The 19651-nt window shown below is 36.8% G+C and overlaps 1 protein-coding gene across 5 annotated transcripts in view; it reads left to right on the forward strand.

The window, feature by feature from the left end:
- Positions 1-19651, forward strand: part of SAMD8 (sterile alpha motif domain containing 8) — a 50692-nt gene that overhangs the window by 5579 nt on the left and 25462 nt on the right. For 2 of the 5 annotated variants that reach the window (XM_027062334.2, XM_053207658.1), the window contains one exon: positions 5434-5476. The exons of 2 other annotated variants lie outside the window; for them this stretch is intronic. Coding sequence is in view for 1 of the 3 variants with exons in the window: in XM_027062332.2 (XP_026918133.1) it covers positions 18908-18934 (27 nt within the window). In the remaining 2 variants the exon portion in view is untranslated. Of the gene's footprint in view, positions 1-5433; positions 5477-17127; positions 18935-19651 lie in introns of those variants that run through there. One more of the 5 variants, XM_027062332.2, reaches the window with a different exon arrangement.

Genomic DNA, 19651 nt, shown 5'->3' on the forward strand with positions numbered 1-19651 from the left:
CACGAACTGGGAGATTGATGACCTGAGCTGATGAAGTCCAACGTTTAACCAACTGAGCCACCCAGTCACCCTTCTTCCCCATCTTTTTTGTCTTGGGATATGGTCACTTGGAAATTATAATTTAAAAAAATTTTTACTGTATGCCAAATCAGTAATAACTTTCAAAAACAGCACATTTTATGTTCATGAATCAAGTTTAATCAGTTCTAAATTCTTTTAGAGGCATTCGAATGTATGGTTTTTGAAGACAATATATAGTTTTTAAATAAGACAATTACTTCAGGTTATACTCTAGTATTTTAGATTACACATGATCGAGTGAAACTACAAGAAAAATCCAGCATATTTAAATTACTATCATCATATGAACCTCAACATTGGTTCTGAAAACACACAGAAAGTAAAGTTTTTGAGGCACCTGGGTAGCTCAGTCAGTTAAGCATCAGACTCTTGGTCTCAGCTTAGGTCTTGACATTAGGGTCGTGAGTTTGAGCCCTGCATTGGGTTCTGTGCTGGACACGAAGCCCACTTTAAAAAAAAAAAAAGTAAAGTTTTCATTTTGTTCATATATCCTTTGTATTCTAAAGATTGCATAATGATAACTTGAAAGTCATTTTTTAAGTTTATTTATTTTTTTAGAGAGAGAAAAGGAGAGACAGAATCCCAAGTAGGAGATTCTCAGGGATTCTCCATGCCGACAGCAGAGAGCCTGACTTGGGGCTCAGTCTCACAAACTGTAAGATCATGACCTGAGCCGACATCAAGTGTCAGAAGCTTATCCAACTGAGCCACCCAGGTGCCCTGTGCCTGTCACTTTAGGAAGATTTCCCAAGTTAATTGTTAAGGTATAGAAGTACTTTTTTTTTTTTTTTTTTTTTAAGATTTTATTTTTAAGTAACCTCTACAGCCAGCGTGGGACTTGAACCTGCATTCCTGGGATGAAGATTCTCATGCTCCACCGACCAACCAGGCACCCCTAGAAGTACTTTTAGATGTCAACAATAATTAATTATCATCAACCTATAACATATTTTTTAAAATATTCATATGCCCCTGTTGAAATATTTTTTATTTAGTTAAACTTGATATTAAGGAAGTTTTTATATGAGAAACTCAGGTTGAGTTGAAGTCTACACCGATTAATTGGAATCACTATTGTTATTTTACTTTTCAGTTTGTTCTTTGATTACATTGTTGTTTCCCTGAAAGGTAATTCTATCTTGAGCAAAACCTTAATAAGATTTTACAGCTGTTTTCAAATATTCATATGTATTTCATATTAACCCAAAGGTTGAGTTAAGAGTGGGTTTGGGGGTACCTGGGTGGCTCAGTTGGTTAAGTGTCTGATTCTTGATTTCAGCTCAGGTCACCATCTCACAGTTTGTGAGATCCAGTCTCATGTCAAGCTAAGCTCTGCGCTGAGCATGGAGTCTGGTTTGGATACTCTCTCTCCCTGCCTTTCCCCTGCTTGCTTGCTCTCTCTCTCTCAAAATTAATAAATATACATTAAAAAAAAAAAAGAGTGGGTTTAACTATTAGTTGATAGGTGACTATCCTAATGATTTAATTTCAGGCCTAGCTCAATACTGGCAGAAAGAGGAGTTAGTGAGGATGGCAGTATTAGCTTATATTTACTGAGCAGTTTGTATTTGCCAAGCATTATTACAAAAGCATTACATGTTTTAGTCCATGTAATCTTAATAAGCCTGTGGAGTAAGAGCTAGTATTCTCTCCATTTTGCAGATAAAAATAATGAGGCCCAAGGAGGTTAAGTAACTAATGCAGGGTCACATAGCTGTGAGTTGTAAATCCCTGATTTGAATCTAGGCAGTTTGATTCCAGAGCCAACATTCTTAACTGCTATGCATTCTGGGTTATTTGTTGAATTCTGTTGCAGAATAGCTTTCTGAAATTTATTTAACTCTCAAGCCTTTGTTTCTTAAGCTGTCAGTTGAGGAATTGTACTAAATCTTCCATTCAAGTCATTTCCAATTCTGCCATTTTAAGAATTCTGTCATCCTGATTTACAAAACATTGTATGTTTAATATTTCTGATTAGGTTCTGTTTGTAATCTCTTGATCTCTTAAAGTACAAAGGTTAAGTCATTTTCCAAAGTCACACTGGTAATGGGTGATGGTGCTGGATCTGCAATTAGATATTTTTTTGGACCTCTTGGGCTTGTTAGTTGCCTCACTGTTTCTTTTATTTAGTGTATATATGCATACGTAGATTAATAATTGAGTTTAATTGATTTTCTTTCTTAATTTTCTATTCATATCTTATTTGTGTGATATGCTTCAAACAGGGAGAGATAATATTGTTTTCATTTTCTTTAAAGAGTCTTTTCTCTTTGGTTATCAACTATTATATGCTTATTGTATAAAATTTAGAAATTTTGGAAATGTTTAATGTAGATAGTGAAGGAGTCCACTGGAGAACTCTTAATAGTTTGACATTTTACTTATTTAAAGATACATACATATGATGCATCTGCTATTTTTTAGGACATTTTGCTCCTTTAAATTTTTTTTTAACTTTTATTTTGAAATAATTAAAGATTCACAGTATGTTGTGTAGATAGTACAGAGAGATCCCACATACCTTTCACTGGTTATATCTTACATATTTATAGTACAATATCAAGGCCAGGAAATTGACATTGGTTCAAAAGGTGTGTGTAGTTGTGTGTTACTTTAGCATGAGTAGATTTGTGTAACCATTGCACTGATTAAGATATAGAGGGGCACCTGGCTGGCTCAGAAGAGTATGCAACTCTTAATATCTGGGTCGTGAGTTCAAGCCCCACATTGGGTGTAGTAGCGATTACTTAAATAAATAAATTTTAAAAGTTAAAAAAAATTTTTTTTTTTTAAATATAGAATTATTCCATCACTATAAGGATCTCCCTTGGGTTACCCTCCACCCTCAATACGTACTCTTTCCTGTGTTCCACCTGTATAATTTTGATATTTTGAGGATATTACAGAGGGAATCATACTGTATATGACCATTTGAGATTGGATTTTTTCCAAATACCACAATGCCCTTGAGATCCATCTACTTATTGTATGTATCCATAGTTTATTAATTTTTATTGCTAAATAGTATTCCATGGTATAGATGTACCACAGTTAAACTGTTCACATATTATGGGATATTTTGTTTTTATACACCTTTCAGCTATTAAAAGTAATAAAGCTGGGGATATTTGTATACAGGTTTTTGTGTGAACCTTAGTTTTCAATTTTCTTGGATAAATGCCCAGAAGTACAGTTGCTCGGTTGTATGGTAAGCGTATGCTCAGATTTTAAAGAAATTGGCCAAACTATCATCCAGCATGGCTGTACAATTTTACTTTCCCCCAGCAGCGTGTGAGAGGTCCAGTTTCTCTGCATCCTTGACAGCATTCCATATTGTAACAATTTATACCTCATCATGGTCTTAATTTGCATTTCCCTAGCAGCTGGTGATGTTGAACATCTTTTCATGTGCTTTTTTGCCATTCATACATCTTTTTTGATGGCATGCCTGTTCATGTCTTTCACCGATTTTAATTAGATTTTTAGTTTCTTATTGTTGAATTTTAGGAATTCTTTGTATGTTCTAGATTTGAGTTCATCCAGGGAGTAATAGTGAAAAGTATGTCTACTCCATCTTCCCACAAGCAGAAGTCCACATATGCTCTTTTTAAAAATGTACTTGTCAGGGGCGCCTGGGTGGCTCAGTCAGTTAAGCGTCCGACTTCAGCTCAGGTCACGATCTCGCGGTCCGCGAGTTCGAGCCCCACGTCGGGCTCTGGGCTGATGGCTCAGAGCCTGGAGCCTGTTTCCGATTCTGTGTCTCCCTCTCTCTCTGCCCCTCCCCCGTTCATGCTGTGTCTCTCTCTGTCTCAAAAATAAATAAACGTTAAAAAAAATTAAAAAAATAATAAAAATGTACTTGTCAGAGGGGCGCCTGGGTGGCTCAGTTAGTTAAGCGTTCGACTTTGGCTCAGGTCATGGATTCGAGCCCTGTGTCTGACTCTGCACTGCTGGTGCAGAGCCTGCTTGGAATTCTCTCTCTCTCTCTCTCTGTCTCTCTGTCTCTCTCTGTCTGTCTTTGCCCTTTCCCCGCTTGCACTCTGTCTCTTTCAAAATAAACTTAAAAAAAAAGTATTTATCAGAAAGAATGCTGTTACCGCCATTTTTTCATCTGCTGTCGTATTTCCTTCATCTCTTGCCTCTATTTTTTAAATTTTCTTTCAATTTTTTAAATGTTTATTTATTTCTGAGAGAGACACACAGTGTGAGTGGAGGAGGGGCAGAGTGAGAGTGAGACACAGAATCTGAAGCAGGCTCCAGGCTCAGAGCTGTCAGCACAGAGCCCAACCCGGGGCTCAAACCCAGGAACTGTGAAGCCTCTATTTTTAGAAGCTATTTCCTTCATTTAGCCTGTTAAATACTTTTATGCTAGCTTCATCCCTCACAGTCTGTTTTACACTTTCTGACAGCTATTCTCCTTAAAGCACACTTATTGTCATCCTGTTATTCAAAAATCTCTAGTGGTTCCCCATTGTCTATAGAATACCCTTAACTTGATGGGGCACCTGAGTGGCTCAGTCAGTTAAAGCCTCTTCTGACTTTCGCTCAGGTCATGATCTCACGGTTTGTTGAGTTCAACCCCACACTCTCTGCTGTCCGTGGAGCCCGCTTCAGATTCTCTGTCCCCATTCTTTCTGCCTCTCTCTTTCTTTTTCTTTCTCTCTCTCTCAAAAGTAAATAAACATTAAAAAAATTTTTTAAAGAATATCATTAATTTGACAAAGGTTTCCATGATCTAGCCCCAATTTATATTTTCAGCTTAATATCCCAGTAGTCCTTTGTGCCCTGTGAACACTAATAGTTCTCCATTGTTTTCTGTCTTCATACCTTTGCTCATACAATTTTCCTCTATTAATGTACTTTTTTTTAACTTTTTTTTTTTTTAACGTTTATTTTTGAGAGACTGAGAGAGAGCACAAGCAAGGGAAGGGCAGAGAGAAAGGGAGACACAGAATCTGAAGCAGGCTCCAGGCTCTGAGCTGTCAGCACAGAGTCCGACGCGGGGCTTGAACCCACGAACCATGAGATCATGACCTCAGCTGAAGTCGGACGCTTAACCGACTGAGCCATTCAGCTGCCCCTTTGTTAGTGTACTTTTATTTTTCCGTCTCTATTCACAGCTTCACCCTTCCTTAAAGGCTCAGCTCAGATGTCACTTCCAAGAACTCTTCTGATCTCACCAACTGGAAATAACCTCTCTTTCCCTTAACTTCCTAATTTTTTAAACAAGTTTCATAAGTAACCACTTTATTAGTGTTGTTTTAAGGATTAAGTGAGCTAATGTATATAAATAGCAGCTGTAATTTGTTTTACCTTTTTTTCATAATGACTTTCTTTAATATCCCTTTCTAGACTAAAAATCATTGAGGCCAGGATCTGTTTCATATTTATCTAGGTAAGTGCTACATTGCCTAGTGAGATACTCTTCACGTAGTATGTGCACAGTAAATATTTAATAGGTGAACAAACATAACATGAGGGCATTTTAATACTGTCTATATCCCCAGTGCCTTATTACCTGACATCTGGATATAGCAGACAGTAAATGTTTGAGCCTGTACAGTGCAAATTTGTGATTCAAAAGCCTCCATCATTAAGCAGTCTCATTGATGTAATCTTTATGTAATGTAACTGAAAACCTTTGATAAATTCCTCTGCTGATAACTAGAAAATATTTAATGTTTATGAGATTCAATCCCTACAGAAGTACAAGAACCCTCAGCTTATGTGAGGTGGTGTGGTGTAGTGAGAAAGAACATGGACTTTGAAATGAGATTGCCTGGGTTGGAAACCTGTCTGTACTAGTTACTAGTACAAGTTTATCTTGGGCAAGTTATTTAACCCATCTGTTTCAGTTATCTCATCTGTAAACTGAGGAAGATGATAATGCCTACTTTATGTGGTTGTGAGAATTATATGAACATACAAGTAAAACACTTAGAGCACTTTCTGGCCCTTCATAAATGTCTTAAGGTGGTAGCTAATCTAATTATTGCCTGTTGTTACTTCCTAAAAATGTACTGAACACAGTTCAGAAATCAAAGAGTGTGTGAGTTAGGACATACATTCTTTTAAAGAACAACACTCTGCAGAGATGGAATATCTTGTACCTGCACATCCTGCCCGCTGTATTCCTCTTCCAGTAGGTGTTGACTGGGTAACTGATAATCCTGTTCACCTCATTGTACTAATCATACAAAAGTCAAAGAAACAAGTCTTCCAGGAACTTTTTACTGAAAAAGGATTATGAGTTCATATCAAGGAACAGTACATACTTTTGTCTTCTTCCTTTGAAGAATATGATAACTGAGTTTTTTTGGTTCTGGTTGAATATGCTTCCCTATTTTGTGCAGTTAATTCTTCTGAGGTGATATACCATTAATTTTGTCTTCATGGACAAATTAAAATGGCTATTTAACATTTCCTATATTACTTTGAATCTTGAGTCTGTTTTTATCAATTTAGCAGTCCTCTAAACTTTTTCCAAAATTACTGTCATTCAAATTTTTTTAAAACAAGTGAATGCTACAATCTACTTTTGTATAATACTTGAAGAATGCATACAGTGTGATTCGATTCATATAAAAGAAAAACAAGCAAAACTAAACTATATTGTTTATGAATATATGCTTAGGTACTGAAACTATAAAGAAAAACAAGGGATTATCACAAAGATAGGTTTGTAGTTCCCCTGGGGGAAAGAACAGAGTTGTTCATTGGGATACTAGGCTGGTGACATGGTGGTTATAAAATAAGGGAAATTAGGGGCGCCTGGGTGGCGCAGTCGGTTAAGCGTCCGACTTCAGCCAGGTCACGGTGTCGCGGTCCGTGAGTTCGAGCCCCGCGTCAGGCTCTGGGCTGATGGCTCAGAGCCTGGAGCCTGTTTCCGATTCTGTGTCTCCCTCTCTCTCTGCCCCTCGCCCGTTCATGCTCTGTCTCTCTCTGTCCCAAAAATAAAAAAAAATAAATAAATAAAACGTTGAAAAAATAAAATAAGGGAAATTAATAGTTGCCTGAAATGAAAAGATTTTTTGAAATCCAGCTATTTGTTTGTATTATTAATACGTGTATGTACCTGATTTTGGTACCTAAATAGTTAGCCTAGATTTCCCAACAAATAATGAGGAAAATGTATTATTTCTATCTGTAGAAGGGTCTCTTAACAAAAGTTGAAAGTTTTATAATGAAGAAGCTGTATTACAAATCACCTCCAAATCATCTGGATCTTATTTCTAGTATGTATTTTTTTATTCTGAAGATATTTTGGTCTTGAGAGTGATTAGCTAGTCTCATTTGACATCTTCAGTTTTTGGGGGTTTTATTAAGTTTTATTTTGAGAGAGAGAATCCCAAGCAGGCTCCACATTATCAGCACAGCTTGATGCGGGGCTTGAACCCACCAACTGCCAGATCATGATGTGATCTGAATGAATTTGGACACTTAATCAGTTGAGCCACCCAGGCGCCCCTTGGGATTTTAAATTCAAGCCCTACATTGGGTGTAGAGATTACTTAAAAATAAAATCCTAGGGGCTCTTGGGTGGCCAGTCTGTTGAATGACTGACTTCAGCTCAAGTCATACATAATCTCACAGTCCGTGGGTTCAAGCCCTAAGTCAGGCTCTGTGCTGACAGCTCGGAGCCTGGAGCCTGCTTTGGATTCTGTGTCTCCCTCTCTCTCTCTGCCCCTTCCCTGATATCACTCTGTCTCTCTCTCTCTCTCAAAAATAAATAAACATAAAAAAGGAGGAGAAATAATATATATTCTTAAAAATAAATAAATATAAAAATTAAAATAAAATCTTAAAAAAATAATGAATAAAATAAAACATAAAACAGGTCCAGTCAGACAGAGTCCCCAAAGCAACTAGGCAAAGACGAAGCAGGAATTATTATTACAATTATTGCTATTAATATTATTATTATTATTAAATCACATGTGAAATCATCCTGGACAGTGTCTGATCTATAATAGATGTTCGTAAATATTAGTTTCCTTCTATTAGCTCTTTCTTTGCCTCCTCATTTTATAGATAAGGTATTGAGATGCCAAGAAGTTTAGATTGTTTTAAATCACCTAAAAGGTTAATTAATGTTGTTGAAATTGAGCTCCAAGAATTTTGACAACCAATTCACTGCTCTTCACCATATCATGCTACTTTTCTTTTAAGTTAAAGGACAGGTTGAAAATAAAGCTCTTAAATCCTACCAGGAATTTGTAGACTTAATATTTATTATAGATTTTTTTTTTTTTAGCTTTCTTACTATGTTTTGAAGACTTTTTTCCTTATAATTATCAGAAATATATAAATTGTGGGGGCACCTGGGTAGCACATTCAGTTAAGTGTCCGACTTCAGCTCAGGTCATGATCTCATGGTCTGTGAGTTCAAGTTCTGCATCAGGCCCTGTGCTGACAGCTCAGAGCCTAGAGCCTGCTTCAGATTCTGTGTCTCCCTCTCTCTCTGCCCCTCCCCCACTCATGCTCTATCAAAAACATGAATAAACATTAAAAAAAATTTTTTTTAATATATAGATTGTGGGTAAATTTATTTAAGTTTATTTATTTTTGAGAGAGAGAGAAAGTGTGCACATGTGTGAGCACATGCGGAGGAGGGGCATAGAGAATTCCAAGCAGTCTCCACACTGTCAAGCAGATTGCAACACAGCTCTGAACCCATGGAACATAAGATCATGCCTGAGCCAAAATCAAGAGTCAGATGCTCAACCGACTGAGCCACCCAGGCACCCCAAATTGAGGGTACATTTGATCAGTTATTTAAAATAATAAAAAGTTTCTGTTTCCTGGGTGCTAGGGTATTATAAACAGACTCTGAAGGATTATTTTTAGTATAAACTAAATGCAGTTTTTCTTAATATATATCAGTAGTCAACCCTAGAGTGTGATATGTCTTTACCTGCAGTTCTGTGTATAGATATAGTTTATTCAGTTGTATCATGTAGATTTTTATACAGGAGAAACAGCTGCTCAACACAGAATCAACATATAATGGATGAAATAAGATATGTGTGAAGGAACTTGAAAGATTAAATGTTAGCCAAGCCAGAAGTAGAAGAACAAGCAGAGTTAGATTGGATGGTCTGGTGTACTGCTTCAGAATCACCTGGGGAACTTTTAAAAAATGCAGATGTCAAGCTTCTCAGATTCTGATCCAGTAAGAAAGTTAAAAAAAAAAAAAAGCATGGGAAGTAGAACAGGCATGTTTTGTTTTTTTTTTTATTTCAGATTATTCTAATGTGTAGCCAGGTTGAAAACCATTGTTTATATTGATTCCATGGAGCATAGGCAAAGGAGGAGTCAAAGGTTTTTTATATCTACTCTGTGTGGAAAAGAGAGATAAACTGAGAGATGTAAACAACTTTTTCTAGACAGATACTCTGTGAGGCACAGACATTATACATTAAGTCTCATAAAAATGTTGCTTAAAATCATCTGCTTTTCTGTGCTCTGATTACTTACTCTATAAGTAACATTCTGCTTATTAAGTCAGCCTTCTAGATACTTCAGAGTTGTGAACAAATCTGCCTGGGACAAGATTCTTGAGTATTCTTTCTAGACACTTATGTGCCTAGTATTGGCATTCTAGTTTATCCATCAGTATCTTATATAAGTTCGCTTGTAGTCTCACTCAATATGATCAACTCTAGGGTAATGACAAAAGATCAAGTTTTGAATCATTGAGGCTGATTACCAGATCCTGATTCCTATAGGTTTATCAAATTAGTGACCAGGGGTTGTCTCTTGGCAGTTAGACATTCTAAATTTGTTGATGTAAAACTGAAGCCCTGAAGAATTTGTAATAAAATTTTATTATTAAAAATGTGCATAAAGGGAAAATGTAAAATCTTTTTAAGACTATACTCTTAAGAATGAAATAGCCAGTGTAAAACAAGGCGTTTTGTTTTTAATCCTGTTTGGAAGGGCATTGGGGCAGTTATTTTGATTGCTACTTTGTTTTTGCACATTTATTTAATAATGCTTGTTGAGAACCTATTATGTGCTCATCATACAGGTCTTTGTAATATTCTTAGTAATCCCTACTATAGTCTCTAAAAATAAAAATAATCTAACGTAAAAAATCTCTTAAGCTCTCCTGCTGCCCTAGGTGCTACATGACTTTTTTTGCTAGATATATTCATGTTTTACTTTTTCTCCCCCTTTCTTTAATTTGTCGTGCTATTTGCCTCCTTTATTTTCTCCCCTGTGGGCTTCACAGTAGGCAGTCTGGTGCACCCAAGCCCACAGCCTCCTCACTTTTCCTGTACTCCCAGGAGACCTATGGCTGGCTAGAAGACGTGGGGCACCTGTCTACTTTCTTATTCTTAATAGATAGAGTTGAACCTATTTAATAGATGAAATGACCAGATCAGAGCCTTTGTTGTGTTTAAATTATCAATGGGACATTTTACTGCTTCATCTTTTTCCATTGGCACAGTGTGCTTGGTTGAGAAAAAAATATGTTGTACAGCTTATTGAAATAAAACAAGTCATTCATTCCAAAGATAATGCAAGAGTATGTGCATTTAATGGGGGGGGAAAAACAGATGAAACCATATCCTGCTTAATTAATTTCCCAGGAAGTTGAAATAGCATAAATTTATTTGCCTTACCTAGAATTGAACTAGAATGTGGACCTTGTGAGCAAGCTTGAAGCCTTTAACCTTAGGTACTTCACTAGCTTTGAAAGATGACAGTTTGGAGTACCTGGGTGGCTCAGTTGGTTGAGTGTCCCAACTCTTGATTTCGGCTCAGGTCATGATCTCATGGTTGGTGGGATCAGGCCCCATGTCAGGCCTCTGTGCTAAGAGTGCAGAGCCTGCTTGGGATTCTCTTTCTTTCTGTCTCTGCCCCTCCCCTGCTCCCACATGCCTGCCCTTTCTCAAAATAAATAAGTAAACATTTAAAGAAGAAAAGAAAAGAAAGTTAACAACTGGGAAGATTGAATGGCCTGGCCTGTACTGACATATTCAGGCGAGTTCAATTACAAGAGATAGAAACTACTCTAGGCTCTGGGCTGGGCTGCTAGGAATGACTCCTATAACAAGATTTGAACTTGTGTGCCAAAGAAGTGCTACCTTTGCCACAGTCATCAAAGGTATTAGAAAGCCGGCGTGGAACAATTTTAAGAATGTACCATTTCAGAGCACCTGGGTGGCTCAGTCGGTTAAGCATCTGACTTCAGCTCAGGTCATGGTCTTGTGGTCCGTGAGTTCAAGTTCCACATCGGGCTCCGTACTGACAGCTCAGAGCCTGGAGCCCGCTTCAGACTCTGTGTCTCCCTCTGTCTCTTGCCCCTCCCTGCTCATGCTCTGTCTCTCTCTCACAAAGAAATAAAAACATTAAAAAAATTAAAAAGAATATACCATTTCAACAACAAAACCAACTTGATTCAAAAATAGGCGAAGGACTTGAACAAACATTTCCCTAAAGAAAATATACAAATGTCCAGTAAGCACATGAAAAGATTCTCAACATCACTAATCATTATGGAAATCAAATAAAAACTACTTTACACTTTACATCCACTAGGATGACTATTGTTAAAAAAAAAATAAAATAACAAGTGTTGGCAAGAGTATGGAAAAATTGGAACACTTGTACATTGCTGGTGGAAATGTAAAATAGTATAGCTACTTTGAAAAATGGTATGGTGGGCTTCTGGGTGGCTCAGTTGGTTAAGCAGCTGGCTTTGACTCGGTCATGATCTCACAGTTTGTGAGTTTGAGTCCTGCTTTGGGTGAGCCCTGCTTCTCTCTCCCCCCACAGTACTCTCTCAGTACCTCATGAGATTTTCTCTTTTTCTCTCTCTCTTTCTTTCTCTGCCCCTTCTCACTTGTGCCATCTCTCTCTCTCTCTCAAAAAAAAAAAAAAGAAAAGAAAAAGAAAAATGGTGTGGTGATTCCTGAAAATAAAAAAAATTACCAAAGACTCAGCAATTCTACTTCTGAGTTTATACACCAAAGAAGCGAAAATAGGACTTGAACAGTTATTGCACAGCCGTGTTTATAGGAGCATTATTCACAATAGCCAAAATTTGAAAGCAACTCATGTCTGTTGATGGATGAATGGGTAAACAAAATGTGATACATGTATATAATGAAATATTTTTTAAATGTTTGTTTATTTTTGAGATAGGCAGAGAGAGAGAATTCCAAGCAGGCTCTATGCTGTCAGCAGAGAGCCCGATGTGGGGCTCAAATTCATGAACCATGATGTGATCTGAAATCAAGGTTCAGGTTCAACCCACTGAGCCACCCAGGCGCCCCCATGCAACAAAATATTATTCAGCCTTAAAAAGGAAGGAAATTCTGATAACATGCTACAACATGGACTAACTTTGAAGACGTTATGCTAAGGAGAATAAGCCAGACACAGAAAGACAAATATTGTCTCACTTATATGAGGTACCTAGTGTCCAATTTATAGAGACAGAAAGTAGAATGTTGGTTGTTGTGGGGTTAGGAAGTAGGGGATAATGGGGGGGGGGGGTTATTGTTTAATGGATACAAAGTTTTCAATTGGGATGAAGAAAAAGTTCTGAAAGTGGATGGTGGTGATGGTTGCACATCCATGTGAATGTACTTAATACTACTGTTCTGTACACTTAAAAAATTGTTAAAATAGTAAGTTTTATGTATGGTTTAACAAACATAAACAAAACAAAGAACGTATCATCGTGTCTGATGCAGGCATTAGAAAGGCAGCATTGCTGCTCCACAATTGCAACTTCTTCCTTATACTCAACACTTAGTGACTGAAAACTGGAGAATTGTGCGCGCATGCACACACACACACATACAACACACACCCAACATTTACATAGTCTGTCTTGTGGACAGCCAGAACTTCAGGAAAATGTCCCCTACTTCACTTACTGTTTTCCGTATCTCTTGTCAGAGAATCCACTTGGCCGAACCTAATTCACATTTAGAACTCTAGTTGCAAGGGATCCTGGGGAATAATTTTTTAGCTTTCAACCTCTGTAGTAGCAGAAAACAACTAGAGGGAGATTGGAAAAGATGCCAATTCATCAGTGCCAAATTCATCGTATCTGTCACAAACACTGAGTCAGTGTGATTCACGAAGGTAATGCTCCTTTCGGTCATTTTCAGTGGGGGCCAGATTGTTCTGCAACTGGTCATACAGAGGTAGGGTGGAGCACACAAATAGTTTCAACAAGGAGGAGTAGGGAAAGAGTTCATTGATAATCATTATCTGCTTTTGCAGTTCTGGACTGGTTGTACTTTGTCAAGCCTAACATACAGTACTTGCAGTTTTAATAGAGAAGAACACAACTGAGTTATTTATATTATTGTGAAGAGATTTGGGTCATTCTAATGGGATGCATTAAAGGCTTGTTGATTGAGGAATAGCTATGCTACTGTTAAGAAATACCAAACTAAAGTTCTTATGATAAGGTTTTTTTCATTTTATTAAGTATGGAGATAAAGTCATCTTTACAGTATATAGGCAATATACTGTAAGCTCTTTTGCTCTCAGGCTGGTGAAATCTCTAATTAGTATGAACTAAATTTGGAAAGAAAAGAAATATGCTTGTAAATAAAAGAGTTGATGTGCCGAAAATTGCATTTTTTATAGTTTTCAAAAATTTCTAACTGGAGTCCATCCATAAGATACTTTTGTTCCCCTTTGTACAGAACAGTCAGCTCCTTTTGTTTATCTGTTATCTAGGACTTGGAACTCTGACTAATGCCTGTTGATAATGAGATTCTGCAGGAGTTGAATATTCTCTCAGTGCCTTTGATAATTAAATTCTTAATTGTTCATGATTTCAGAGTAAACCTCTTTAGAATTTTATCTCAAATGGTGATGTTTCCTTTATACATACCAATTAATGTTTTAGACAAGTACAAGCTTTTCATGCAGTGTTTTTTAATTGTGAATTAAGCTTTAATGACGTTAGTGGGGAAACACTTGAGATTTTTTTTGATAGTTACTTGACTCCTAGAAATCTTAAGTAAGGCACTACAGTACTATTTGTAATAGTAATAATATTGTGAACAATTGCCAACAATGGAGAGATGGACAAACTATTGTATAACCATTAATGGACTGTCCTTTTGAAAGGATAATTTAATACTATTAGACAGGATTCATGTAATAATGTTAAGGAAAAATGAGACAGAATTATCTATGGTATGATTTCTTTTCGTAGAAAATTCTGTGAGAGTTATAACAAATTACAAGCAGTAGTCTCAAAGGTAATTTTAAAATTTTATTTCTTCAATGAATATATATTACTTTTATGTATTTTCTGTCTTTTTAGTATAGAAATACATTGCTATAAAAGATTCAAACAATGCAGAAATTTACAGACTAAAAACTATAAAGGTCCTTCAGTCTCCTACCTAGACAAATGAAATCCAGTTTATCAGTTTATTCTTTTATGGATTTTGCTTTTGGTGTCATATCTAAGAAATCTTGACCTAACCTAAGGTAAGAAAGATTTTGTCTTGTGTTTTCTTCTAGATGATTTATAGTTTTAGACTTCACATTTGGTCTGTGATGCATTTGGGGTTAATTTTCATATGTGGTGAGAGATATCGATTGACTTTTTTGCATATGGATATCCATTTGTTCCAATACTATTTGATGAAGACTATCCTTTCTTCATTAAATTGCCTTTACATGTTTGTAGAAAAACAGGTATCTATCGATCTGTCTATCTATCTAGGTCTATTTCCAGATTCCTGTTCTGTTCCATTGCTTTATTTATCATCATGCCACTACCACTTTGTCTTGATTTGGGGTAGATGATAGAATTCTAAAATGGTCTCCAGTGACTGTTGTATAATAATAGAAGGGACCTGTAAATATGATGGGCGATCACTCCTGTGATTATGTTGTGTTAATGTGGCACAGTTGACTAAGAAACTAAGATTATTCTTAGTGGACCTGACTTAATCAGGCAAGTCCTTGAGAAGGAATGTGCTTTTCCAGGAGAGATTCCAGGTACAAGGGGAGTTCAACACAGGTGAAGCTGCTGCTTTTCAGAATAAGAAGAGGCAAGAACTGAGGGTGGTCACTAAGTTTATAGTAATTAGCTACATAGCGGTAGAAAATAATTGCTGTATGATAAGTCTTGAAATCAGCTAATTTGTTCTTTTTCAGAGTTGTTTTTGGTTATTTTGGATCTTCTACATTTCCATATGAGCTTTTGTGAGTTAAGTTTATCAACATCTACAAAAAAGCCTGCCAGGATTTTGATTAGAATTGCACTGAATCTGTAGTTCAAATTTGGGGGAGAATTGACATCTTAACAATATTGAATCTTCTGACCCACCCATCTCTCATTGTTTATTTAGATCTTTAATTTCTCTTACAGTGTTTTATAGGCTTTAGTGTACAGGTCTTTTCCGGGTTTGGTCAGATTTATCCTTGAGTATTTGATATTTTTTGATGCTATTGTAAATGGTAGTGTTTTAGAAATTTCAATTTTTTTTAAGTTTATTTAATTATTTTAAGAGAGAGAGCATGAACAAGGGAGGGTCAGAGAGAGTGAGAGAGGGGATCCAAAGCAGGCTCCACACTGTCAGCACAGAGCCAATGTTCTGGAACTCAGGAACCATGAGGTCATGACCTGAGCTGAAACCAAGAGTCAGATGCTTAACCAACTGAGCCTCCCCGGTGCCCCTATAAATTTCAGTTTTTGAATTTTTATTACTAGTATATAGAAATACAATTGATTTTTGTATATTGATCTTATATCTAGCAATCTTGCTAAACTAACTTACTAGTTGTGGTAGGTTTTTGTGTGTACGTATAGATTCCACTGAATTTCCTAAATAAACAATTATATTGCTTGCAAATTCTGCAGATTGTGAGTTTTATTTCTTACTATCTAGTCTGTATGGCTTTATTCCCTTTTCTTGCCTTATTCTACTGGCCAGAATGTCCAATGTATAGAATTGGTGAGAATGGATAGTTTTGGCTTGTTCCTGATATTATAAGAAAGTGTATAGACTTCTGTCATTAAGTATGATATTAGCTACAGGTTTTTCAAAGATGCCCTTTATAAAGTTGATGACGCTTCTGTTTTTGGTTTGCCGAGAGGTTTTATCAGGAATAAATATTGGATTTTTTCAAATGCTTTTTTTTGAGTGTCTTTTTAAAAAACTTTTTTCTTAACATTTATTTATTTTTAAGAGACAGAGAGAGACAGAGCATGAGTGGGGGAGGGGCAGAGAGAGAGGGAGACACAGAATCCAAAGCAGGCTCTAGGCTCTGAGCTGTCAGCACAGAGCCCGACGCGGGGCTCCCACTCAGGAACCATGAGATCATGACCTGAGCCGAAGTCGGACACTTAACAGGCTGAGCCACCCAGGTGCCCCTACAAGGTTACTTTCAAAGGAAAAAAAAAACTTATCTTTTCTTGTGTTTCATTTTGAGTAATTCCTATTGTTGTGTCTTCAAGTTTATTATTCGTATCTTTTGTAATGTCTAATCAGCTGTTAATCCAATCCAGTGTATTTTTCATTCTGTGTATTGTAATTTCATCTTTAGAAGTTTCCATTGGAGCTTGTTTATGGCCCATGTCTATAACTTCTTGAATATGTAATAGAGTTATCATAACTTCATTGATTTTCTTGTCTGCTAATTCTATTTAATCTGTATTAGTTCTGGGTCAATTTTGATTGATTTGTTTTCTATTAATTATAGGTAATTTTTCCTACTCTGGATAGAGAGTAGGCATCTTTGATTGGATGCCAGACATAATGGATTTTATCTGTTGAGTGCTAAATACTCCTAGTAATCTTGAACTTTGTTGTAGGATGTAGTTAAGTTACTGGAAAATAATTTGATTCTTTTGGATCTTGATTTTAACATTTGTTTGGCTGGGGGTGCCTGTGTGGCTCAGTCGGCTAAGTGTCTGATTATTGATTGCGGCTCAAGTCATGATCTCACAATTCATGAGATCAAGCCCCACTTTGGACTCTGTGATGACAGTATGGAGCCTGGGGATAATCTCTCTCTCTTTCTCTGTCTCTGTCTCTGTCTCTCTCTATCTCGCTCGCTCTCTCTCTCAAAAATAAGCTTCAAGAAAAAAAAGATTTATTTGACTGGACCAGAGACCTGTTCATTGTAGGGCAGGGTTTTTCAATATCAGCACTCAATATCAACATCTTGAATCAGTTATTTCTTTGTTGTGAAGGGCTATGCTGTGCTTTGTAGAATGTTTAACAGCATCTGTAGCCTCTGCCCTTTAAGTGACTCCCTACTTGTAACAACCAAAAATGTCTCCAGAAATTGCCAAATGTTGGGGAAGGGGTAGCAAATTGCCCCCAGTCAAACAACTACTGCTTTAGGATTAATTTTGTCTTACTATTATGCAAGGTCTTCCTATGCACTTTGCCTAATGCCCCATGAATTGTGAGATTCTTTTGGTTTTTTTCAGTCTGTTTGGGGTAGGCATTTGTATTGGTCTTGTGTGTGTCCTGAGTGTTGTTCCCTCTAATCTTTCTGGGTGGTGCTTTTTTCAGTCCTGTTTTGTTTCCTCGTGTGTATGTGATGATCAGCATTTTAGCTGCACGTTCAAAGGACAATCTCTGCAGATCTCTGGGGTTCTGTCTTAGTCTTTTCAGGCTACTATAACAAAAATACTGTAGACTGGGTGGCTTAAACAAAGCACACTTATTTCTCACACTTCTGGAGACTGAAGAGTCCAAGATCAAAGCCCAGCAGATTTGGTATCTGGTGAGAGCCTGACTCTGCCTCATAGTCAGTCATCTTCTAGTTATGTCTTTAGGTGGTGGAAGGGGTGATAAAATTCTCTGGAGTATCTCTTAAAAGGCAACTAATCCCATTTATGAGGGCCCTGCCCTCATGACTAGTCACCTCCTAATTGGGGGGTTAGGATTTCAATATATGAATTTTGGAGAGACAAAGCATTCAGTCTATAACAAGTTCTCTGTCCGTGCATCTTTCTCTTCTCCAGTAATCTATTTCATGAACACTAGCCACCTGGATCTCCCCAGACCCTCAGCTCTATCTCCTCAACTCAGCAAGTCCGCCAGCCCTCACCCATTTTGTGTCCTGTGTCACACATGACTTGGAACCTCTCAGGGCAGTAAGCTGGGGCAGTAGGGTTCACTTTGTATTCTGTCTGGCAGCGATCTTTTTTGTCTGATACCCAGTGTCTTGATGCTGGTTTTTCTCTCCCATGTATTTTGTCTATCATTTGATTATTTGTGGTGGGAGGGTAAATTTGGTCCCTCTCATTAAATCTTGGTCAAAAATGGAGTCCCTTTAAACCTTAATTGATTCATATTAATTATTGATTAAAGCTGAAAGTGTTCTTAAACACTAACTTAATTTCATTTTTTTGGATTTATATGAAACTCATAGCCGTCATATCTCTGTTCAAAATTTCCTGTTCCATGTAGTTTCTATGGCACAACATAAATACTAAATTGGCCCTAAAGCCTTTTATCATCTTTTTAATATACCTCTTTAGTGCAGGTTTTCATGGTGTTACATAAATATGGGCCTCTAACTATATGTAGTAGCATACAATTAAAGGACATGTCCTGACCTGATGAAGCACATTAGTGGAGTGTGTCATGTTTTTAGGACATTGCCACAGCAGGCTCAAAGACTTCCAGAAGGCTTCCTTGTGTTACTCGTTTTGTAGCAGCTAAAACACCAGCATCAAACTCTGATTGTTGGCCCAATTGAGAGTATAGAGAACTGGTGATCTAAGACAGGGGAAAAAAAAGAAAACAACAAAGAGAAGATCATTTTGAACAGTGTATGAGACAAAACCGTACTGAAGGATAATGCTATAAGGATGGGAGTGACTTGGAACCCATTGGTGGTAAGCTGTTTGAGAAAGGAGAAAGGTAGCAGAATAGAAAATAAAATGACAGAAGAATACAGCCTTGTTTTGTGGGAGATGAACTTTGCAAATTTGCTACATTGTAACTGCTGCAGAGTTTGTATGTAACAGGTGTGGTTGGATATTCAAAGATGAAGAAATTAATTCAGAGCATATCTTTGGGGAAGAGATATGTATGTAGTGGGTGGGATGAAACCATCTGGATATATATATGAACTAAAACATACCAAAGTCATTTTAATGGAATTTTGTATATATGTGATAACTTACATAAAATGATATACATTAGTGTGTATAAATTCAATGTGGTAAACTGCATAAAACATGTTTGGGATGGCGATGATATACTGTAGCTAAAAAGAGCTGAGTAAGAGTTTATGTAGCTCTTTAGTACATAAGAATTAGGCAGCTTTTTAAAGCATACAGATCCTTATAGGCAGATGTGCTGTTAATGTTCTAAGACTGAAAAGCTGTTGTGGATTGATAATATGAAAAACTGTTTGGAAACAAAATCTGATTAAAGGCTTCCAAAAATTAGGATTGCTTTTTAGTAATTAAGAAATAAATATTTAATAAGCATTTCTTGTTGCCTGAATATTTTTGATGGTGTAAGTGGTGGTGCTCATGTAGTTAAGTATCTGCCTTTTTCAAGTATTTATAAGTCTTCATGGCAAGAGTTTGTGTGCGTAGGGGAAG

Source organism: Acinonyx jubatus, chromosome D2 (assembly GCF_027475565.1).
Source record: "Acinonyx jubatus isolate Ajub_Pintada_27869175 chromosome D2, VMU_Ajub_asm_v1.0, whole genome shotgun sequence".
NCBI classification, from domain to species: Eukaryota; Metazoa; Chordata; class Mammalia; order Carnivora; family Felidae; genus Acinonyx; species Acinonyx jubatus.